General features: G+C 39.5%; 1 protein-coding gene across 1 annotated transcript in view; it reads right to left on the bottom strand.

Moving 5' to 3' along the window:
- The window catches only part of BICC1 (BicC family RNA binding protein 1), a 324,892-nt gene that overhangs the window by 116,961 nt on the left and 184,658 nt on the right, over window positions 1-23,273 (bottom strand). Inside the window, exon 3 of the mRNA XM_023185583.2 lies at window positions 18,537-18,606. Coding sequence (XP_023041351.1) covers window positions 18,537-18,606 — 70 coding nt within the window. The remainder of the gene's footprint in view (window positions 1-18,536; window positions 18,607-23,273) is intronic.

Here is a 23,273-nt window from a genome sequence, read left to right as displayed (position 1 = left end):
AGATTATTATTTCTAAAACTGCTCTCTTAGAGATCGCTAATGTGATCAGGACCTAATTTTATTTCCCTGTATATGAGGTTTTCTAACCACGGAGGTGTATATTTTCTGATTAAAAAATACATGTTCCTAAGAATTCAAATGTTTTATTATTACTTAATTCATGTGGCTGATGAAAATACTGTAAAGTGATTATACGGATTCTCCAAACTTTATTAAATAGTAAACAAACAATATGTATTCTCCCAACTTATTTTAGTAGAATTAAGAATCTTTAAATAAGAGATGATAGTGGAAAAAAATTAATAAACACTATTCATTCTCCTCTAGAATAACATTCAAAATAGATCACACAGCTAAGGAAAGCCAGGGCTTCATTTCCTAAGAGAATATAATGGATAGGACCACCCCAGTGCAGGCATCTTTTCAGTGACGCATCTGTTCCAATTGCTGAAGAACTCAGGTACGACTGCTCATGGAAACCGGATGGATTCACTGCTTCCTTTACTTATGAGCAATTTTCTTGCCATTATTCTATTAAACTCCATCAAGTGCTGAGTGTTCAAAGATCTGGATGCAAATGTGATCATGAAGAATCACACTAAAAGAATGAAATTCTAAAGCTTATTACTGTCAAGTAAATATTTCAGAATCCCCATGGAGCATACTTAACAACTATATTGTTAGTAACGGAAATATTTTTCCTAACTTGGCTCAAGTCATTAACCATGACTTTCAGGAGAGTACAACCTGACAGAAACAATCATATGGCTGGGTCCTTTCCCTTGTGATCAATCATCAATGCTCCTTAACCTGGCAAGAGCCACATCATAGTTGCCAATAGCCTGAGAATCTTAAGCCACCTGGATGACATCCAGGTGAAGGAGCTCAGGGCTCCTGGCCTGCTCACATGCTGAAAATTATTTTTCCTGACTTGCTAAAATCATGGATTTCTAGACCCTCTCTTTCTTCTTGCTCCTCCCCACGGCGTATATTTTTCTTTTTGTTGACAATAATCTAATGTGCCTGGAAACTGCTTCGAGTGCCGATGTTCCACTTGGGATCACTGTAATACTTTTGCAGATGGTTTGGAGCATTTTTTTTTCTCAAAACAAGCCACGAACTCTAAAGCATTTTGCCATATTCCTGCACTGATACATAAAATACACTTGAGATGACTGCAGTCATTTTTTCACTAGACAGCAGTCATTAATTAACCTGGGAAAGAATCCCAATTCCACTTTTCCATGGCATAATAATTACCCCAATTATCCAAGATACCCGTCTTAGTTTGGGTTCCCCCAAAAGTCACCTTAAGAATTTGGGTTAGTGTGGCACAGTGGATTGGGGAGGTGATCCCACGGAGCATAAGTTAGGAAGTGAGGAAAGCCTGACTGAGTAGAGAGAAAAACCATGAAAGGGGGTGGTATGGAGCATTCCTGCTGGGGGTCAACATCCCCAGGATGTTCTGAAAAGACATAAATAATGTGCTTCAGAATTGTCCCACAAAGAGAATGGGAAAATGGGGATTTGTTTTCTGACTCCAGCCCTTCACTGGGTAAAGGCTGTACTTCGAGGTAGCTCTGCAGCAAGGTAAGTTTCCACAGGGCTGACATACTGCTCCAGTAGAGAAGCACAGACCAGGCCCTTGAGATGGAAAGCTGTTGGCATGCATGGGAGATGTCCACTGTGGGTGAACTCACAGGTGGGCCAAGACCGTATCAAAAGTATCTGCTACAGCAGCCCACCACCCAATTCCTTGCTCTTATCAAGTTACCATGTCCTGCTGACTCATCTTTCAAAAAAGACTCTCTGATCCTCCTGTCATCAAATACGATCTACCACACTCATCTTTCAGTATTTTAACCCCTTCCTACTCATTATCTCCTGTGTCCACCCCGAACCCCAGGATTTTCGCTGTCTGTAGATGAGTTCTCACAAGGTCACCGGCTGTCAATGATCTCCTCTACCTGTCCAACCTTACTGGCCACCAACACTTCGAATACTTTCCCTTTCAAGAAATAGCCTCCTCTCTTCCTGTAACACATAATGATTCTCCCCAGCTCTCAGCCTTTCCCACACAGAATGCCCCAGCCCTTTGAGATCCACACTAGAAATTATCAATACTTAAGGAATAGTTTCCTTAGCTGTGACTTGCAGTCTTCTCCTCCTCTACTGTAGTCTTGATGGCAAACAATCACATTTTAAAGGTTTATTTAAAGCAAGTAGGGCCAGAATCCCCAGGCAAACTCTAAGTATTCAAAGAGCAGAGACTGAGATAAATGTTTCTTTCTTAAATTCCTCCAACACTCACTCTAGTGCCCACTAATCAAAGACCACCAGGAACACTCTTGTTAGTAAATACATTGAGCTTTCATTCACTTACTACAGCAAGAAAGAGTACACCAAAGTAATTGGAGAATTTTAAGAAACTGGTGGATACTTAGGACAAAATTTCAGTTTGTTTTGGGTGATTCCAAGAAAGGTTTAAGAAACTAGAGGCCAGGTTTGGATTGGGAGCTGTCAGGAGGTAGGAACAATTCATTGATTATCTCGGCAAATTTAATCTAGAAAAAAGAGGATTAAAGCTGAGTTGGAGTCATCATCGGTAAAGAAGAAGCAATCATTCATGTCCGTCATGAGAGGGATATTTAATTACATTTGTGGTTGGAAAGGGTCCTTGTCTCAGTCTTGTTTCAGACATACTCAAGAAGTACGCTTGTCTGATTATTTATATTCTGCAAGAGGTATTTATGTTCAGTTGGGAACATTGTGGCCTGTCAGCTGCCAGGGCCATTTTTCAATTTCTCAAAAGTTATTCAAAAGATACCAGAATAACTTAAATAACTGTTGAATTAATTTTGAATTTATCCTAAATCTAATGATAATGTAAACTTTAACTCATAATTTATCACTCTAACTTTCTGGCAGGCACTGTGCACATGGAAGGGAATAAGACATATTGGTCTTTGACATAGGTCCATGAGCTCAAAGTCCAAAGAAAAGGCAAATGTCTAGGCTGATGCAATACAAGCATGAAAAGTGCCCAAATGTAAGTATGAATAAGGTGCTGAGCTGGTGCAAGAAATAGAGTGTTAGGCTCCATCTGGAGGCGTGTGTGAAGCTTTCCAGGAAGACACGCCACCTGGGATGGATGTGTGAGGATGAGTGGGAGTTGGCCAGCTGGAAAAGGGAGGGTGGAGGATGCCCTTCCACAGCAGACACAACCCAGGTAAAGGTGTAAAGTAGCATGATGAGTTGAGGAACAAAATATAAATCAATGTTGCTGGAGAAACTTTATTCAAAGCACTCAAAAATATTTCCAGGATATTTTTTAACGTAAGCTGCTATTTTGGCACCTCTGAAATTGCACAACACAGAAGGTGAATTTTGTTCTCAGTTAATTAAACTGAGTGTTAAAGAGAAAGTAAATCATACCAAAAGCTAAACACTTTTACATATGGATCCCATTCTAGAAATGGTGACAAAGTAGAAATGGAATATGAGCCAATTCAAAATAACATACTGAAGTTGGTATGTCCTTTCCTTGAATATAATAGATTAAAAAAAATTCAGAAATTTTACCCTAAAATTGGAATTCAAATCCCAACACACGGAAATAAAACCAAACAACTTACTGTATCATCTTTCTGTTACACCAAGAAAACTCAGAAATTCAATGACTATTGCATACTACAGTAAGTAATTTTCATATCAGGGCAAACATGCACGTACACATGCAGCCATATGCATGCACGTGTGCACACACACACACACACATTTCCATGCTATTAATATTGAGGACCTAGTCTTTAGATAATTTATTTTGGAAATCCAATGGCCTTAATGTGAATACATACTTGTCTATAGTCCTTCAAAAATTAACACATTATTAGTATTTAAGGTCAATTCATTTCATTCTAATTTGAAATAGAAATTATCCATCAATTACTTGTAAATAAGTATTGGTGGCAAGGAAGGAACAGTTTGGGCAAGACAATTAAACAGTAGAAAAAAACAATGTGAAAATCTAATTTTACTAGGAAATAAAAATGAAAAAGTGCTACAGTCTGAATGTTTACATCCCCACAAACTTCCTATGTTGAAACCTACCCCTAATGCTAACAGTATTAAGATGTGGGGACTTTGGAAGGTGATTAAGTCACAAGGGCTCCATCCTCCTAAATAGCATCAGAGCCCTTATAAAAGTGATGTGAGGGAGGTTTTTTGCCCCTTTTACCATGTGAAGACATAGAAGGTGCCACCTATGAGGAACAGGCCCTCTCTGACACCAAATCGGCCAGCACCTTGATCTTAGACTTCCCAGTCTCCAGAACTGGAAGCAATAAATTTCTATTGTTTACAAATTACTCAGGCTAAGGTATTTTGGTATAGTAGCCAAAATGAACTAAGACAACAACTCACTAAAACAGGGAAAGAAAATGAATAAACCAACAAAAGGGAAGGGCAAACAGTTCACAGAGTGATATAAATAAGTGTTCCACAAACAGATTAAAAGATGCTCAACTTTTCTATTAAGAAAGTGCATATGACAACATGAGTTGCCCCCCCCCCCCACTATTTAGACTGACCTAGGACAGGAAAGCACAGTATTGGCAAAGAGGAGTGAGAACAATTGTTTCTCTTTCCAGAATCCAGCCCCTGCCTAGTAGGAGTTCAGCAGTCATTTGAAAGGACAAGGTGACAGTCCTAAAAAATATTAAAGTTACTCATATCCTGTGGCCTAAAAATTCTACTTGAAAGAATTTATGCAACATAAAAAAATGTGTAAAAGTAGGCAAATAAATTTGAAATTCATTGTAGACAAAAGAGAAAACAACCCAATGTCATCATATCTGTTGAAATGTATATTATAGCCATATCTCACGTACACATGCAATGGTATTTCATGCAGCTACAAAAATAATGGTATTACTGTTTACGTGCTTATCTAGAAGTTCTCTGGTTATTTTTTAAGAAGAAAAATCCAATGGTAGAAATGTGTGTGTAGAATAAGCCCTTTTTAATAAGTGAGTTAATACATAACTATTTGCATAGATCACAGAGCCAAAAACACGCATATGCTGTGTTCTCATTTTATTTTTATTTCAGGCAGAATTTATTTTGCTTTAAGAGTAATTTCTGGCAACAAGATATAAAGGGAATGTAACTCCCCATTCCTGAAATCTCTCCAATATCTTTTGATAAAAATGTCAGTGCCAAGGTTGCATAAAAATGTAATAATAAACCACAAGCCATACTTTAATGGCATAAAAATGACTTTGGAAAAAATGAAGATGCTACTATCTTTTTTTTTTTTTTTTTAGCTAATGAGAAATGCAACATGGTGGCTTCAATATTGTTTACAACTGTAAAATGCCTTCATGAAAATAATTTAATTGCCCCTGACAGGCCTGATAGATGTCCCTGAATTCTGTCCAGCCATGCCATGACTGACAAAACAGAGGAAAACCAGGAAAAGGTCACACATGGTTTGAGAAACCACCAAAATGTGGTGTCCATCTCCTGGCCGAGACAGGAATTTACAGCACCATTGTGGTGTTCAAAAACTGTCAGAAACCTTAGGAATTGTCACAGTTATCACAACTACACATTCCAGCAAAGAGGAATGGAAGACAGAGGCAACATGAACCAGGAGGGTAGAAGGTCTGTCCGCCAGCACTGAAGCAGACACAAATGTATAATGTGAAACGCTCATGGAGAATAAAAAAACAGTTGAAGTTGCACAATTCAACTATACAATTCAACACTGATTGCAAACTGGCTTTTAAAATGTTTAGACCTATCACCCTACTATGTTTTATCTCTTTTACCAAAATTCTGTTAGTTCACCTATTTTGTTACATATGTATTTTCTTCCTTCTGTAGTCACATTAAACTATATTCTAATGCAAATGCTACAAAAAAGGAAGCCAGGTAGTTGAGGCACCAGGCTGCATGAACTGTTCTAATGGGAATCCAGTGTTATGAAGACACTATGGATTCTAATGGGAATCCAGTGCTATGCTATCCTGATAATAAGCCCACTCCTCTAGTTCAGCATTTCTCAACCTTGAGCTACTGGCGTTTTGTGGTAGATAATTTTGTGTTGAGGGGGCTGTCTTTTGCAGGGTAAGATGTTTAGCAGCATCCCTTGGCTCTACCCTCTAGATGCCAGTAGCACCCTCTCCCAGCTGTAACAATGAAAAATGTCTCCAGATATTGCCACATGATCCATGTGGAATAAAATCACCTCAGGCGGAGAACCACCATTCCAGAAGAAAGTTTAAAAATCCCAGTAAAATCCTTAATGGGTCTCAAAAAAGGAGTACAGGAAAGAAAGGTACCATGAAGAACAACAATAATAAAAATAAATGTAAGCTGAACATTTTTAAAAGACGACATCCAGCACACTTCTAAAAGTCAGGTAAGGAATTACCCAAGAATGCCTTTCTTTTTGAAGAAGATACTTAAGAACCAAATGTAGTTTAAGTCTGAGTTTTCTTAAATGTGTTAGTAAATCTTTATTTTTTTGTGTGACCAAACACTCATCATCAGCACTTATGTGCTTGCTTCTTACAGAACGGACAAGATTACCGTGTCTCAAATTTTGAAACCAAGGTTTACATCCAAACTACATCACTTACAATTCAGTGGCCTTCAACAAATTATATCATCTTTCACATTAGTTATTAATATATATAATGGGGACAATAACATTCTTTCATGTGGGTTACTGTAAGGACTAAAAGAGATTACAACAGGCATCTATTATAAAGTCTATTACAAAACAGATAAATAATCAATATTTTCTCCTTTCCTCCTCATACAGTTTAACAGGTAAGAAAAGAACTGCAGATAGAAGGGATCCTGGGACATCACTATAGGCAGGAGGACATAAAACATCTGTTCTGGAAACAGGAAGATTGAGGGAGAAAGAGCCCAAGAAAGCAGAGAGCAGTAGTCACAAAGTCAGGCAAGCTAAGAAAAATCCAGACCCGGTCCAGTCGTCACCTGGTGTTGAATAACTGGGTATGTTTTATTGTTTAATTCAGCCATTTTCCTCACTTTCCTTTTTTAAAATTTTATAAAATTTTTGATTGTTTCTTAAGAGATTTTGTGGTGCTTTTAAATGTATACATTAAGGAGTTATTCTTGATCATACAATATTATCTTTGCATATAGTATATTTTTAAATGCTGATGCAAATGCTGTGTCCAGTATCTATGACTGTTTTTTTAAATATAGACTTTATTTTTCAGGGCAGTTTCTGGCTCACAGCAAAATCAAGTGGAAAGTACAGAGAATTCCCACATGCCGCTTTCTATACATGGGCACAGCCTCCCCAGGTACTGTCAACATCACATCAACTTCAAAACCTGTTCTATGGGCTTGACAAATGTATAATGACATATATTCACCACTGTAAATCATACAGAATAATTTCACTGCCCTACGAATGCTCTGTGCTCTGTTTTCCCTCCCACTAAGTCCCTGATAATCACTGATCTTTTTGCTGTCACCAAAGTTTTGCTTTTTCTACAATGACATAGAGTTGAAATCATAAAGTATGCAGCCTTTCCAGACTGGCTTTTTTCACTTAGATTGAAGATTGAATCCTCCATGCCCTTTCACAGTTTGATAGCTCATATCTTTTTAGCACTGAATAATATTTCATTGTGTCAATGTACCACATTTATTCATTCACCTACTGAAGGACATCTTGGTTGTTTCTGAGTTTTGATAATTACAAATAAAGCTGCTATAAGCATCTGTTCCATGTGCAGGGTTTTGTGTAGACGTAAGTTTTCAACTCCCCTGGGTAAATGCTAAGGCGTGAGACAGCTGCATCATATGGTAACAGCATGTTTAATTCTACAAGAAACTGCAAAACCATCTTCCAAAGTAGCTGTACCAGTTTGCATTCTCACCAAGAATGAATGAGAGTTCCCACGGCTCCACATCCTCACCAGCATTTGGTGGTGTCAGTGTTTGGGATTTCAACCATTCTAACAGGTAGGTAGGGATATCTCACTGTTCTAATTTGCAACTCTAATGATACATGATGTTGAGGCTCTTTTCACATGCTTATTTGCCATCTGTATATCTTCTCTGGCGAGGTGTCTGTTAAGATCTTTGACCCACTTTTAAAAACAGGTTGTTTTCTTATTGTTAGGTTTTAAAAGTTCTTTGTATATTTTTGAGTAAAAGTTCTTCATCAGATGTGTCTTTTGCAAATATTTTCTCTCCATCTCTGGCTTGTCTTTCTGTTGATGTTTTCACTTTTTTACTTACTTTCTCACCTCTCTATTCCACTGAAAATTTGTTTCCTTTCTAAGTTACGGGAAAATATCTTTTCAAAAAAAAGAAAAAAGAAAACTACCAGATATGTTTGCTTATTTAGGCTTGAGAAGATAACTGAAAAGCTGAGACCATTTTCCTCTCTGACCCTGGTACAGGAGAGAGAGAAAAAAGATTGGAAGGAACAGCTAGTTCGCAGCAGTTATAAGATAAGAAAACAAGCCAATACCTGGGGCCTTCAGAAGAGAAGAAGGCAGAACTAGCTGGAGATCAAGAAATGAACCCAAGCTCAGGTCCTCAGTCTTGCTAATAGGTCACCGAACATGAGCTGTCTCACCTGTAAAATGATGTGTGCACTGTGTGTCTGTGAGTGCGAGAAAATATGTATTCAAAAAGGATCTCAAATGTGTATATTTGGCAGTATCTACAAATACAGTTATTCATGTAGAAAGATATGCACTGAAAAACTGAATATTTAAAAATATAGTCTTTTTATAAACTTCTTATTGTTTAAGTATACTGGAATCTTCAAGAACTGGAATGGCCCAGGTCTCTGTTCTCCTCTGAGTGGTCCTATTTAGACGATGCTCTCTCTAGCCACAGTGATTATTAGTACATTGCATACAACTTACACAACTCTTGGGGTGAATTTCTACTTTGGGCCCTCAATTAGCATTCACTAAGTGATGATCTTAATAATACATACCAAAGTTTTAAGTACAAAATATCCTGGTTAGGCACAGAGGTTCATGCCTGTAATCCCAATACTTTAGGAGGCTGAGGAGGGAGGATAGCTTGAGCCCAGGAATTTGAGACCAGCCTGGGTAATGCAGCAAGACCCCATCTCCACAAAAATTTAAACATTAGCCAGGTGTGGTGGCTTGCACGTGTAGTACCAGCTACTTGGGAGGCTGAGGCGAGAGGATCACTTGAGCCATGGAGGCCAAGGCTGCACTGAGCTATGATCACGCCACTGCACTCCAGCCTGGGCAAAGGAGCAAGTCCCTGTCTCAAAAACAAGAACAACAACAACAACAAAACCACACATTTTCTACCCAGAAAGTACTGTTACAAACAGTACTTTCAAATATTTAAACCACACATACAGAAAAAACCACATACACAGATATACACATAAAAGAAAACCAACACAACAAGACCATATTCTGGGCTTATTTTCCTTCCAAACTCATTTTTTCAAAGTTGTTTAACTTAATGACATATCAAAAAGTCTCTGCCTAAGGAAATAACACATGGCATGAAATATCAAGGTAAAATTCAGAGGCAAGCACTTTTCAAAAATGTACACACCTTTGAGTGGTTTTGTCTTTTTAAACTGTAAAATCCAATTTCCCTGAAAAAAGAGGTGTTGTCTATAAGACATGCTAACCTCAGCCTACCTTCAAATCTCTGTAATCTCCAAGGACTGAGACATTATGAAATTGGACTGAGTATCATCAGCTAATCTTGGCAATGGTTGCTGAAGAGATATTATTATACATTATGGAACTTCCTGGAATAGGGAAAAGCACCATGAAAGATTTTCTCACCCATGTATGGGTATGAAAGGTCATTTGAGTACAGTGATTTGGAGTTCTGGAACCAAACAGACCTGAATTTGGGTTTGAGGTCTGCTACTTACTAACTGGAAAACCATGGGCAAGTTAATCTACCTTTACCAGCTTTAGTTTCTTCATCTGAGAAATGAAAATACTACCACCTCACTCACAGTTGCTCTGATAATTTGAAAAGAATATCTACATAAAATATTTAGCAAAGTGCCTGACCTCAATGGGTTTCAACAAATGGTAGGACCCACTTACATAATTGCTAATTATGTAAATAAATACTAATTAAAATAACCACAAACAAAACAACTATAGTCTGGAGGTCTACCAGGAGGCTGTGATTTGTTAAGTCTCATTTAAAAGCCTACTGAGAACGGCACCAGAGTTTCACTCATTCAGGTGTCCTGTGAATGACAATGGTCAAGTCATTGTCCCTAAGTTTCCTTCCACTTCCCTCATTAGTGGAGGCAGTTATCATTAGGACTATTCAGAACCACTAAAGAAGGTTTAGTCACAATCATGTCCCACATTTTTTTACTTAAGGGGTCTACAGGGAAGATATCAGTGTGGATAATTTTCATAATCACTCATATGGGAAGGCAATAATTCTAAATCTTGTTCCTACATGACACACCTTAGGGACATACATTCCCATCTGTATTAGTGGTTCCACTGTTTCCATGATTGAGTTGAGGGCTCAATCTACAAACACTTACTGAGTGCCAACTATCAACTGGTTACAGTGTTAGGGATGCAGTGATTCACAAAATCCACATGCTCCTTACCCTCTGGAGAGCTGAACACCTAGCACCGTGTTCTACAATCTTTCATTATCATCCATTTTATATCAAGAACTACTAACATATTTGTGCACAGGTGTATGTTTGCACATAAACAGAGACGCATATAAAAGTTTCACTAAACAATACCCTTACTGGCCGGGCGCGGTGGCTCACGCCTGTAATCCCAGCACACTGGGAGGCCAAGATGGGAGGATCATGAGGTCAAGAGATGGAGACCATCCTGGCTAACACAGTGAAACCCCACCTCTATTAAAAAATACAAAAAAACTAGCCGGGCGCGGTGGTGGGCGCCTGTAGTCCCAGTTACTCAGGAGGCTGAGGCAGGAGAATGGCGTGAACCCGGGAGGTGGAGCTTGCAGTGAGCCGAGATTGCACCACTGCATTCCAGCTTGGTGACAGAGTGAGACTCCACCTCAAAAAAAAAGAAAAAACAAAACAAAAACAAAAACAAAATACCCTACTGAAATAAGCCAGGTACAGAAAGACAAATACTGCATGTTCTCACTTATATGTGGAAGAGAAAAAAGTTGATCTCACAGAAGTAGAGAACAGAACAATGATTACTAGAGGCTGGGAAAGCTGTGGTGTGGGAGGGTGGTATAGGGAAAGGTTGGTTAACTGACACAAAGGAAAGCTCTAGATTGGAATAATAAGTCCTAGTGTTCTATAGCACTGTAGGGTTACTACAGTTAAATATAATTTATTATATATTTTCAAATAGCTAGAAGAGTATTTTAATGTTCCCAACATAAAGAATAATAAATGTTGGAGGTGATGGATATGTTAATTACCCTGCTCATGATATACGAGTTAAGAGAAAACTACTTAGGCAGATAGTGAGGGTAAGGAAGTCCTCAGTAAGGTTTTCCTTTTCATGAAAGCAGCCCCCAAATCATTTTCTTGTCTAACAAACAGCAGCCAGTAAAATCGAGCTGCAAACATAGACAAGCAAGCTGGAAGCTTGCATGGGTGAATGCCGGCAGCTGTGCCACTAGGAAAAGACCACTTGGGGGCTAGGTAGGTCCAACATGGCAGCTCCATCTTCCCCTTGTAAACCACGTGCACAGTAAGGAGCAAGCAACACGGCACAGGCCAAGCAGAGACCCCATTTGCATAATGAAAGATTAGGGTCAGGTGGCCAGCTTCTTCACATGCCATGTAAACGTCACACCTGGTCCAACCAATCTTTGGGCCCTATGTAAATCAGACACCATCTCTTCAAGCCTGTCTATAAAATCCTGTGTACTCTACTGCAGGCTGGAAGTTCTACTTGGGCACCCCTCTCTCTCACAGGAGAGGGAACTGTTCTCCTTTCTCTTTCTTTTGCCTATTAAAACGCCACCATTAACCTCACTCCATGTGTGTCCGTGTCCTTGATTTCCTTGGCATGAGGCAACGAACCTCAGGAATTTACCCCAGACAATGACGCTGCTTCACTTGGAGCATTACATCTGGTATACATGTTTTTTGCTTTTTTTGTTTTTTGGTTTTTTTTGAGACAGAGTCTCGCTCTGTCGCCCAGGCTGGAGTGCAGTGGCTGGATCTCAGCTCACTGCAAGCTCTGCCTCCCGGGTTTACGCCGTTCTCCTGCCTCAGCCTCCCGAGTAGCTGGGACTACAGGCGCCCGCCACCTCGCTCGGCTAGTTTTTTGTATTTTTTAGTAGAGACGGGGTTTCACTGTGTTAGCCAGGATGGTCTGGATCTCCTGACCTCGTGATCTGCCCGTCTCGGCCTCCCAAAGTGCTGGGATTACAGGCTTAAGCCACCGCGCCCGGCCGGTATACATGTTTTGAAATATCATACTGTACTCTGTAAATATATATTCTATCAATTAAATATTGGCCAGGCATGGTGGCTCACACCTGTAATCCCAGCACTTTGGGAGGCCACAGCGGGCAGATCACTTGAGGTCAGGATTTCAAGACCAGCCTGGCCAACACGGTGAAATTCTGTCTCTACTAAAAATACACATAAAAAAAATTAGCTGGCTAGGTGCGGTGGCTCACGCCTGTAATTCCAGCAGTTCGGGAGGCTGAAGTGGGTGGAATACCTGAGGTCGGGAGTTCAAGACCAGCCTTACCAACATGGAGAAACCCTGTCTCTACTAAAAATACAAAATTAGCCGGGCGTGGTGGTCATGGGTGCTTTGTAATCCCAGTCACTCGGGAGGCTGAGCCAGGACAATTGCTTGAACCCGGGAGGTGGAGGCTGTGGTGAGCCGAGATTGCGCCATTGCACTCCAGCCTGGGCAACAAGAGCAAAACTCCATCTCAAATAATAATAATAATAATAATAATAATAATTATTATTATTATTATTATTATTAGCTGGGCATGGTAGTGTGTGCCTGTAGTCCCAGGCACTGAGGAGGCTGAGGCAGGAGAACTGCTTGAACCCGGGAGGCAGAGGTTGCCATGAGGTGAAATTGCACTACTTCACTCCAGCCTGGGTAATAGAGTGAGATTCTGTCTCAAAAAATACAAAATAAATGTAATTCAATAACAAACAATGCCCTTACACTCTATTTTTTTTAACCTAGTTGGGTTATTTTACTACTGGCTACGACCCACTAACCTAACACCTGACACATGAATAGGCTGCAACCCACCATTGGAAACACTTTGGTCCAGCATGGCATGCCCTGCCATGCATTTTCCCTGCCCTCAGCCCTTTAAGTGCAACTATGTTAAAGCCCTCAACTAACTAGTTCACTATGAACACCCAAAAAAAGTGTAAGCATACTCAACAAAACATTTTCTTCTGGAAAAAACAAAATGAACTGTCTACTATTTTCCTCATGCTAACATTTTCTATTAGATATCTACTTGTTCTGATAAAATGTAACCAAAAACAATAAAAACTCACGGAATTCTAAAGATTCTTTTGTGGATTCTGGCAGGAAGAGAATGGTTGAACTTGGTGCCAAATTGTCTCCAAACCAGGAAACATCAAGCAACCCAGTCAATGCCTCTCATTCCTTCTAGTCCTGGGGTTTCATAAGTCATCATGCAACTTGCAGGGATTAGTTCCTATCACTTGGTTGAACTGTGCAATAAATCTTCATTCATGCTGACCTCAGTTATTTGAAATTTGGCTTAAAAACTTTGAACAATTTTTTACTCACTGTTTTAGTCTGTTTTCATAGTGCAATAAAGAAACACCTGAGACTGGGTAATTTACAAAGGAAAGAGCTTTAACTGACCCACAGTTCTGCATGGCTGGGGAGGCCTCAGGAAACTTACAATCATGGTGGAAGGGAAGGCAGGCACATCTTACATGGCAGCAGGGGACAGAGAGCGTGGGAAGGAAGAACTGTCAACAGTTTTAAACTCATCAGATCTTGTGAGAACTCATTCACTATCATGAGAACAGCGTGGAATTAAACCACCCCCATGATCCAATCACCTCCCACCAGATCACTCCCTTGACACATGGGGATAAAGGGGATTACAATTCGAGATGAGACCTGGGTGGGGACACAGAGCCAAACCATACCATTTACCGTTTACCTTTGCAAGTCTAAGAAGAGACTGATAAGGAGATTAAGAGCAAAAGAAGACTGTGAGAAAAATGTTTACCTGTTTAAGAAAACAAACTTACCTAGCATCATGAAGCTCACAACACAATATACCAGTGTGATAAATTCTCATTACAAATCATTTTTATCTATTTCTTAAAGCAGATCTGGCAGGACTTCTATTCGGCAAAACATTCAAATTTGTTAAGAATGCAATTTGTACTTTAATGAAGCTGCATTTATTTTAAAATACTAAGGCTATGATTCAGAATAGCATGTTAAAAATTTTAATGAGTGCTTGAAGTTATTCTGTTGGTAAGGGTGTATGATATTAAACACCTTAATCCTTAAATACTGGTTTCACAGGCACAAACCTCAAATTTTTCAATGTAAAGGAGACTGCTCTAGTATTCTCACTCTAAGAGTTGGAATCAGTTAGATTTTTTATCCACTCAAAATAAATTTATGTTATACAGAAGAAATACCAAATAATGCTTTGTTTTTCTTAATTGTGACCCTCTTTAAGACAATTCTACAGTCACCGATTTAAATGTCCATTATACTGAACCTTAAATGCTCAGTTCTCTCCAGCTCTAATGCGGATTCAACCTTCCAACAATTTCCAATACTCTAGAGATGTTTTAAAAAATTCTAGGGCAAGGCCTTGAAAAATTACCAATTGGGTACAATGTTCACTATCTGTGTAACAGTAACACTAAAAGCCCAATCTCCACCAGTATGCAATAAACTCATGTAAAAAAAACATGCACATGTACCCCTGAACCTAAAATTTAAAAAAGTTTAAATAATTCTATAGTTCCTTAGTTTATATCACAAAACATGCACTTACCTAAAATGCCCTGTGCACATGAAAATATTTCTATTACTTTTCCCCCCACTATATTCCATCTAGAATACAGTCACAGAAGAATGAAAGGGGAGTGAAAGGTAAGAAAAGTGAGATAAGAAAGGGAGGAGGGAAGGGAATGGACAAAAATTAGATCGTCTTTTATCCAACATTTAGCACAGGCACAGAATAATGAGGTTGCCATCACTCTAAACTAATCCACGTTAACTGACTACAAAGATGATAGAACAATGAAATTAATGCATCCATAAAAGTGTAGTTCTATAGATGCCAAGATGGGCATTATCCAGAAGTGATGGTAGAAGGACTCTGCCTGTTACCCACTGCCTTCAGAACACGTGGTCTTCTTAGTGACTAAATCATGATATTTCCATGTCAGATGGTGAGATTTGTGTTTCCTCACAAATCTCAGCCTGACCATAAGAACAAGCAGTGAAACTTGTTAAATATAGCAGCTCCCACTACCAGCCTCAGAACTACTGAGCCAGCATCTTTAAAGGAGAAGAATCTGACCTCGCTAACTGATGGCAAATTCAGGCTGTTGGCTGCTTTTCTTGCCAGGCAGCTTCCTACCAGCTCTTCAAGCAAGTGAGCCATACGGCCACTCAAACAGCAGCTCTGGATATAGGATTAATGGCTTAAAAATAAAGTTTAGACAGAGCTATGGAAGCTAATTTAGGAAACACAGGACTAAATTCCAGTAAGGTAAAGAAGGGGGCAAACTGGTAACAGTGGCTATGAAAAATGTTTGTCTAGGCTCAAATATTTAGCCAACATGCATTTTAGAAACTCAAAAGTGACATGCAACACAAACCTATGGCTGTACTGTCTCTCTAGCACAGCCTGGGGATTATGTATATATTCCAAAGTTTCACATCACCATGGGATTTTGAATGTAATTATCACCCAAAACATGGCATGGGTCCCTAAATACATGTATATTCTTGGGTCTCCTGAACAATAATAATCTGGAATGAAAAAGCATTAAATACCAACAATTCCTTCCTCTACAACACTCAGGGGTGAGAAGGAACAGCCACATCAGATGAAAGAGCAAATAATTACCTTCTAACATTCCTCCTGCCATTTTCATTTCACATTTATTAAATACAAATTTTGGTCCAAAAATTGCATCTCTGAAGTGAATCATTTAAAAAATAATATAGGTATACACATACCAGGGATATTAGCCAAGAACTGATTCAGCAGCTGTGTGCTTAAATGATAAGAGCAACTCAAGTAAATTCTGAACAGTAAATCCCTCTGAGGCAAACTTCGGATTCTCTCTCTTCCATGTTCTCTTTAAGTGCATTCTGTGCATCATATAGTAGTATATACATCCATAACACTTCATAAATAATACAAAATAAAATGATGCCTGTAGATCCAGGCCTGAAGGGATCAATTCTTAGGCACAATTCCAAAGGTTAATTTTAACCATGTGGAAATTATGTCAAATGCCGTAGAATGTACTGCTGAAATCTTCTTAATTCCAAAGCAAAATATATAATCAAAATGTGCAATATAGTTGGCCATTCTGAAAGGGTTAAGTGCCAATGACAAGAAACCAAAGAATAAAATCTATTCATCTCCGTATTTTCTGAAATGTCTAATGTTGTCACCACATTTTGAACAAAAACTAAACAGTTCTCAGTTTCTCAGGATAATGGCATGGGGAGAGGAAAACAACAGCATGGATATTGCAAGAGAATAAGACATAAAAAGTTATCTGGAATTGTTTTAATGTTCACGTTTCCTTGGGGATTTTCTTCGGAGACTGATTAAGTTGCATTTTTATTAGGCTAGTAATAAAGCTAATTTTATTCTTTAAGTAAAAATGCCTGACAATAGGGAAAGAAGGTTTAGTCTACGTTCAAGTTCCAATTTACTCAAGTAGTAGGACAGAAATTTTTAAATGCTGCAAATTGCTAGATAATCCATGAACGGCAGTTTCTTCTTCTGCATGATGAGTACAAAACATTCCAACATACCACAAAAATTATTGAAGATTAATTAAGAATATATTCTACACCACTTGAGAAATACAAGTTTATACAAAGATACAGAATTGCACTTGCAAATTCACCATGTCTTCTTATGACTGTTTAGCATATAAGTTCCCAATTCCTTGCCGCCCATGATAACAATTAAAAAGGTAACAAGGCTGAGTGCGGTGGCTCACACCTGTAATTCCAACACTTTGGAAGATCAAGGCAGGACAGTTGCTTGAACTCAGGAGTTCAAGACCAGCCTGAGCAACATATAGTGTAATTCCGTCTCTACAAAAAACGCAAACATCAGCCAAGCATGGTAGTGTGTGCCTATAGTCCCAGCTACTCGAGTCTGTGGTGAGAGGATGGCTTGAGCCTGGGAGGGTAAGGCTGCAGTGAGCCATGATCATGCCACTGCACTCCAGTCTGGGTGACAGAGTGAGACCCTGTCTCAAAACAACAACAACAAAAAGTAACAAGAAAGGAGTTTCTATAGGAATTCCTGTCAATTCAAGTCCAGCTAACAACACTCACTAAATAACTAAAATAATTTTTATTCCATGTGATGAGTTAACTCTAACGAAATGCAATTAAAAGAAGGCAAACTGGACTGAAGTAAGAAAGGAAATTGAGAAATCTTGCAATGTTATCATTTAGCAGTAAATCATGGGGAGAAGGGGCAGCAAATACGAAACTAAACAGCAACAATAAGAAAGCCAGACCATGATGGATAATGTTCAGACTGCAGTTTTTTTTTTAATTGTTTGATGGTATTTGTCATTATATCCTGACAACTACATGCATCTGCATTCTTCTAATGAAATATACTCAAGAAAGTTTGTTGAGACTAAGGTCATATTTTAAAAACTATCCATAAAAATATATACTAGCAGGTCACATTTGAAAATACTATGTAATCCAGGAAGAAAACTAAGGAGGCCTTTATTTTCATTTCTGAACATCTATACATTGTGTAGTGTCCCATAGGGTAAAACCAGGCAAGGGAAACACTCAGCCTAAAAGGGAAATCTAATGGGTTCTTTGCTGTCTGACAGATGAAGACAAGCAGCACTCGAGACCTGAAATCTAAGGTTCATATCATACTGGAAGGAAAAAAAAAAAGCAGCTATTAAACCTGTGTAGTACATAAAAAAGAACTCTGAAATATAAACAATAGAAATTTATGTGTTAAAAACATGTGAAGAGTTACCATGACTCATGATATCAATCGAATGAGCACCCTTGAAATCACAGGTTGCTGTATCTTTTTACATTTCTATCATAATGTTAATAGTTAATATTTTTCGGTTGTTGGATAAAAAACTATATATTATTTTTAATCACGAAAATCCTCCTGAAAGAATTCTACTTAACAAATATTTTCGGACAAAAGTGTTAAGAATAAATGTTAGTTTTCTCATCAGCAAACCTGCAGTGATTCCATAATCTCAGTTATCAAAACCACCTATTTCTCGCTCTCTCACAATTTACCTTTCTTGGATTTGGCTCCGATCTTCAGTTTTGATGGCCAAGCAATCTGTGTATTTGTTTCCTCCATGATCTGTAACCAAAATTGAGAGAAATATTGACTCAATTAAAAACTTGTATTTACAGATAAGATTTTTCACACACAAAAAAGTTTATTTTCAAGTTCCTAGCTTCATGTTGATACAAAATGATCTCATTTGAAAACAATGCAAAGAAAAAAAAAACCCTTGGGGGGAAAATATTTTTTATAAGCCTTTAATCTATTAGAAATATTCAAATATATTTTGTTACTCCCAGTGTTCCTCTCCAGGATGCTTCAGAATTTTAACACAAAGACCAAAAAGTACATGAACAAGTAATTAACCCAACTTGATGCCAGAACCGTCAGAGATGCTTGTGCTGAATAAAATTCCCCAAGACAATTGCCAAGGGATTGCAACACACCAAACATGATTCCTGTAATACAAAACTGCATGATTTAGACCATACTAAATGAAGATTTTTTTTCCCTAGGGGAAAAAATAACTTACTTTGGGTACATTTGTATCTCATTAAAACTGATGAAAACCTTCTAAATGCGACATCACGTCGTAAGACCGCATTCCCCATCATCCTTTGCCTGGTTCAGAATGGCATTTTTGCCAAAGGTCCTTCCCACTTGCACATGCAGCTAACACTGGCTAGGAGGTCTCAAGACCTAAATGAGTGGAAGCACCAGGACAACTGAGGGAAGGAACGACTGTCCAGCAACAGAAATGGACAGTAAACAAGAGAAGAACAGGATTTAAAACGTGCTTCCTTTGTTCCTCACTAATTTTGCATGAATTACACAAAATTAATGTTTGCTCATGTAACACAAACATAGAATTAACCAAACTAATAGGGCAAACTGCTAACCAATATGCAAACAGAAAAAAAAATCATTCATTACTTTAATCACTTGAATTAAACTAGGATAATACTTATCTTTAATATGGATTGAGAGTTCATTAAATAAATTAATGGTGAAAACAACTTAAACACATCAAGAGTGCAATGAATAATAAGTACCTTTTTCTCCTCAGTACTGGCTATGCACCAGGCACAAGGAAATGGTTCACATGTATCATACTTCATTGAACCCCCTTTATCACAATATAAAAGGGCTTCCAGCAGATGTTTCAGACTGTAAGTCCACATATGCATTTTGTCTATTCATTGCAGGGTTTTTCAAAGTTTGAGCCAACATTTTTAAATCTGGGAATTTCATAGAAAAATTCAGATTTCTGGTTCTCTGGAAAACTTGGCAAATTTAGCACAGACAGCTCATAATCCCACATGGCAATGTTTGGCTGGCACTGAGCAACAGCTGTCCCCTTCAGTCAGGGTCAGCAGGCACTGAGCTGCTCCCAGTCCCTACTGTGTCTCTCTGAGGTCAAAGGCCACTCGCCATCATCATCATGACATTGTACTGCTCACTTGCCATTTTATCATGGTGTTTGCCGTTTTTCTCAGAGCAATATTTCTCTACACCTATGGCTCTAATAAAAATTGAACAAAAGTAAGGCCACACTGTCTTCACTAAGTCAAGGTACTGGTCTGGCCCCGAAGGCAGGTGAGCTGGTTACCTTAACCCTACAGCACCTGGCTCCAGCTTCTTCTTCTCTCATTCATGCCTGTCTCTGCTAATGTGTTTAGTTGTTTGCGCCATCAACTTGGTTAGTTAAGTCTAAACCAGTAGTAAAAAATAAAAAATAAAATGTTATTTCTCAACTCCCTCGGCATCAGCCATGATGCCACCCCAAAAACACGTCCAGCAGGCTCCCCTTCTGAGCTCCTGCATTCACTGTTATCTCTTCCCCACAATTTCCCATCCCTGCCCCTTCTCATGCTCAGACTTCAGCTGCCATCTTGTCCAACTCCCCATCCTTTTCTACTCTCACACCAACCCAACCACAATTATTCTTCCCACCTCACTGTGTTTATTTCCCTCTTAACCCTTATTGCAAGTGGAAATCCTCTTATTTTCTGTACTTGCTTATTTACAGCCTGTCTTTGCAAAACAGAAACTAAATTCTCTGCCCTGTACACAGCAGGCCCCGGATTTAACTAGTTTCAGAATTTTCCTCTAAGTTACTTTAGACTCTCAAAGAGATAAGATAGAAAAATAAGGCTGCATGCAATGGCTCATGCCTATAATCCCAGCACTGAGGCAGGAGGACTGCTTGAGGCCAGGAGTTTGAGACCAGCCTGGATAATATAGTGAGACTCCATCTCTACAAAAAAATACAAAAATTAGCTGGGCGTGGTAGCAGACACCTGCAGTTCCAGTTACTCAGGAGGCTGAAGCAGGAGGATCACTTGAGCCCAGGAGTTTAAGGGTGTAGTGGGCTATGATCATGCTACCACATTCCAGCCTGGGCTACAGACTGAGACATTGTTTCTAAAACAATAACAACAACAAACAGAAAGAAAGACAGAAAAATAAGATCTTACTATAATGCTGCTGTTGGTGGGGAGGCAGTAAGAAAACAATCTACATGCTTTTCCTTTTCTGAATTAAATAATGCAGTTGCTTAATCCAGTAAATGATGTCAAGGGCCATATTATGATACTGTAACAGATGTTTCCCTTTTAACGTATGGGTAGAAGGCATAACTTTCTGAAATCTTAAATCGTTAGTAGAACTGCCCAGAAATCACCCTGCATGTACACTTATTTTATTTTATTTTATTTTATTTTATTTATTTATTTATTTATTTTTTTTTTTGAGACGGAGTCTCACTCTGTTGCCCAGGCTGGAGTGTAGTGGCCGGATTCTGGCTCACTGCAAGCTCCGTCTCCCAGGTTCATGCCATTCTCCTGCCTCAGCCTCCCGAGTAGCTGGGACTACAGGCGCCCGCCACCTCGCCCGGCTAGTTTTTTGTATTTTTTAGTAGAGACGGGGTTTCACCATGTTAGCCAGGATGGTCTTGATCTCCTGACCCTGTGATCCGCCCGTCTGGGCCTCCCAAAGTGCTGGGATTACAGGCTTGAGCCACCGCGCCCGGCCAGTACACTTATTTTATTAAGCACCAATAGGTGCCCCATGACAGGAAATAATATGCCAGAGAAAATATCCTAAGAGCAGTAGGTAACTGCCATCAAGTTGGGAAGACAGCTTTATACACACTCCCTCTAACTCCCACTACAACTCCCTGTCTATACTGTGCAGAGAAGTGGGCTCGCAAAGATCACTCTCAACCTACTCACATCAACACTGTGTTTAAGGGAAAGTGGGGTAATCCCAAGCCTCAAATCCCTAATTCTAACACCAGAGTTCTGTGTACTATACCACATGACCTCTAAAGTTCTATGAGCCAGAGTAAATGCCAAACCTCTTAGAGAAAACAAACTGCCAGTAATTAGAACTTGGCATCTGGAGCTGACCTCTCCTATACAACTAGAAAAAAAGTGACTCTCTGGAACACCATTTCTGGCCAGCTAATGCCAACTCCTTGGATCATTCATGAAGCTGCTGGCCCCACACAGAGCTCTGGCCGGATGCCTTTGCAGACATCCTTTATTTGTTCATCACTGTGTGTAATCTAGCCATTATGAGCAAGGACTCCGGAGACAAATACCAGTTCTGCTGCTTCCTAGGGGTGCTGTGTTGAGCGAATTACTTAACTTCTATCAGTCTCAATTTCCTCCTCTGTAAAATTCATTATCATATCTATTTCTAAAGTTGTTGTGAAAACTTAATGAGAAAACCCAAAGCACATAGCATGGCACATAGTGAGTGCTTGATAATGTCAGCCCTTGCATTTATGATGATATTGATAAGTTTTGGTCAGACAGGCACAGTCCTAGATACTAGGGATACAACAGCAAACGAGATGATTCCTACCTTGCGGGAGCTCAGAATCTAACAAGGAAGAAGACAAGCTAATTGCCGTCATTGTACTATGTGCCATGTTCCAGAATGCGGCAGCACAATATGAGCATGTACAGAGGGGATCCTAACCCGGTCGTGGGTAGTTAAGGAAAGCTACCTCAAGAAAATGCTTACTAATGCTGTGACCTAGAGGAGGAGAAAAATTTGGCTCACCAGAGAAAAGGTGAAGAAAGTATCCCAGGAAGAGGAGAAGGGCATGTGGAAAGGTCTGGAAAAAGAAGAGACGGCTGGTACCTGCAAGGCCCTGAGGGTGATTCAGTGCAGCCGAAGGGCTTCGAGGCTCACCCCACACATCCAGGATGGGTAATGTGTCTCCTGTCATCCCCACTGTCCTACGGCTGTGCACACTAATGCCCTTCAAATTGACTTGAATTCGTGACACAAAGAGAAGCCAACAAGTACCTGTGCTTGGCTGACACTCCCTACAAATAAATTCTGGGCAGTGCAGTGATTACACATAGGAAGGGGCCACACTTACTCACTTTTGGGAAGTCAAAGTTTTCCTTAGGATGTTATCAATGACGCTTTTAAAACCATCATCTACAATGACTCCAGGTCTATTCTTACAGCTTTGATATGGCACACTATTAATTTGTGATAGCCTCAGTCAGTGATGGGAGTAGTAGAGTGTGAAGCATCTGTCATGGGGGCGGGGGGTGGCGGGTGGGGGAGGAAGCACAGGTCTCTACAGGGGGTGTGGCTGGAGATTGGTCTAGGAACTTCAGTACTGGAGCTAGATTATTGCATCTAGGGGCTGACAAGCACATCTCCTGCAGGGGGTGTGGGTAGAGGTTGGTTCCAGGAACCCCAGTACTAGAGCTAGG

The sequence above is a fragment of the Piliocolobus tephrosceles genome, chromosome 9 (genome assembly GCF_002776525.5).
Source record: "Piliocolobus tephrosceles isolate RC106 chromosome 9, ASM277652v3, whole genome shotgun sequence".
Taxonomy (NCBI): Eukaryota; Metazoa; Chordata; class Mammalia; order Primates; family Cercopithecidae; genus Piliocolobus; species Piliocolobus tephrosceles.
The sequence above is the reverse complement of the archived record's forward strand: the minus strand, read 5'-3'. Positions and strand labels throughout refer to the sequence as shown.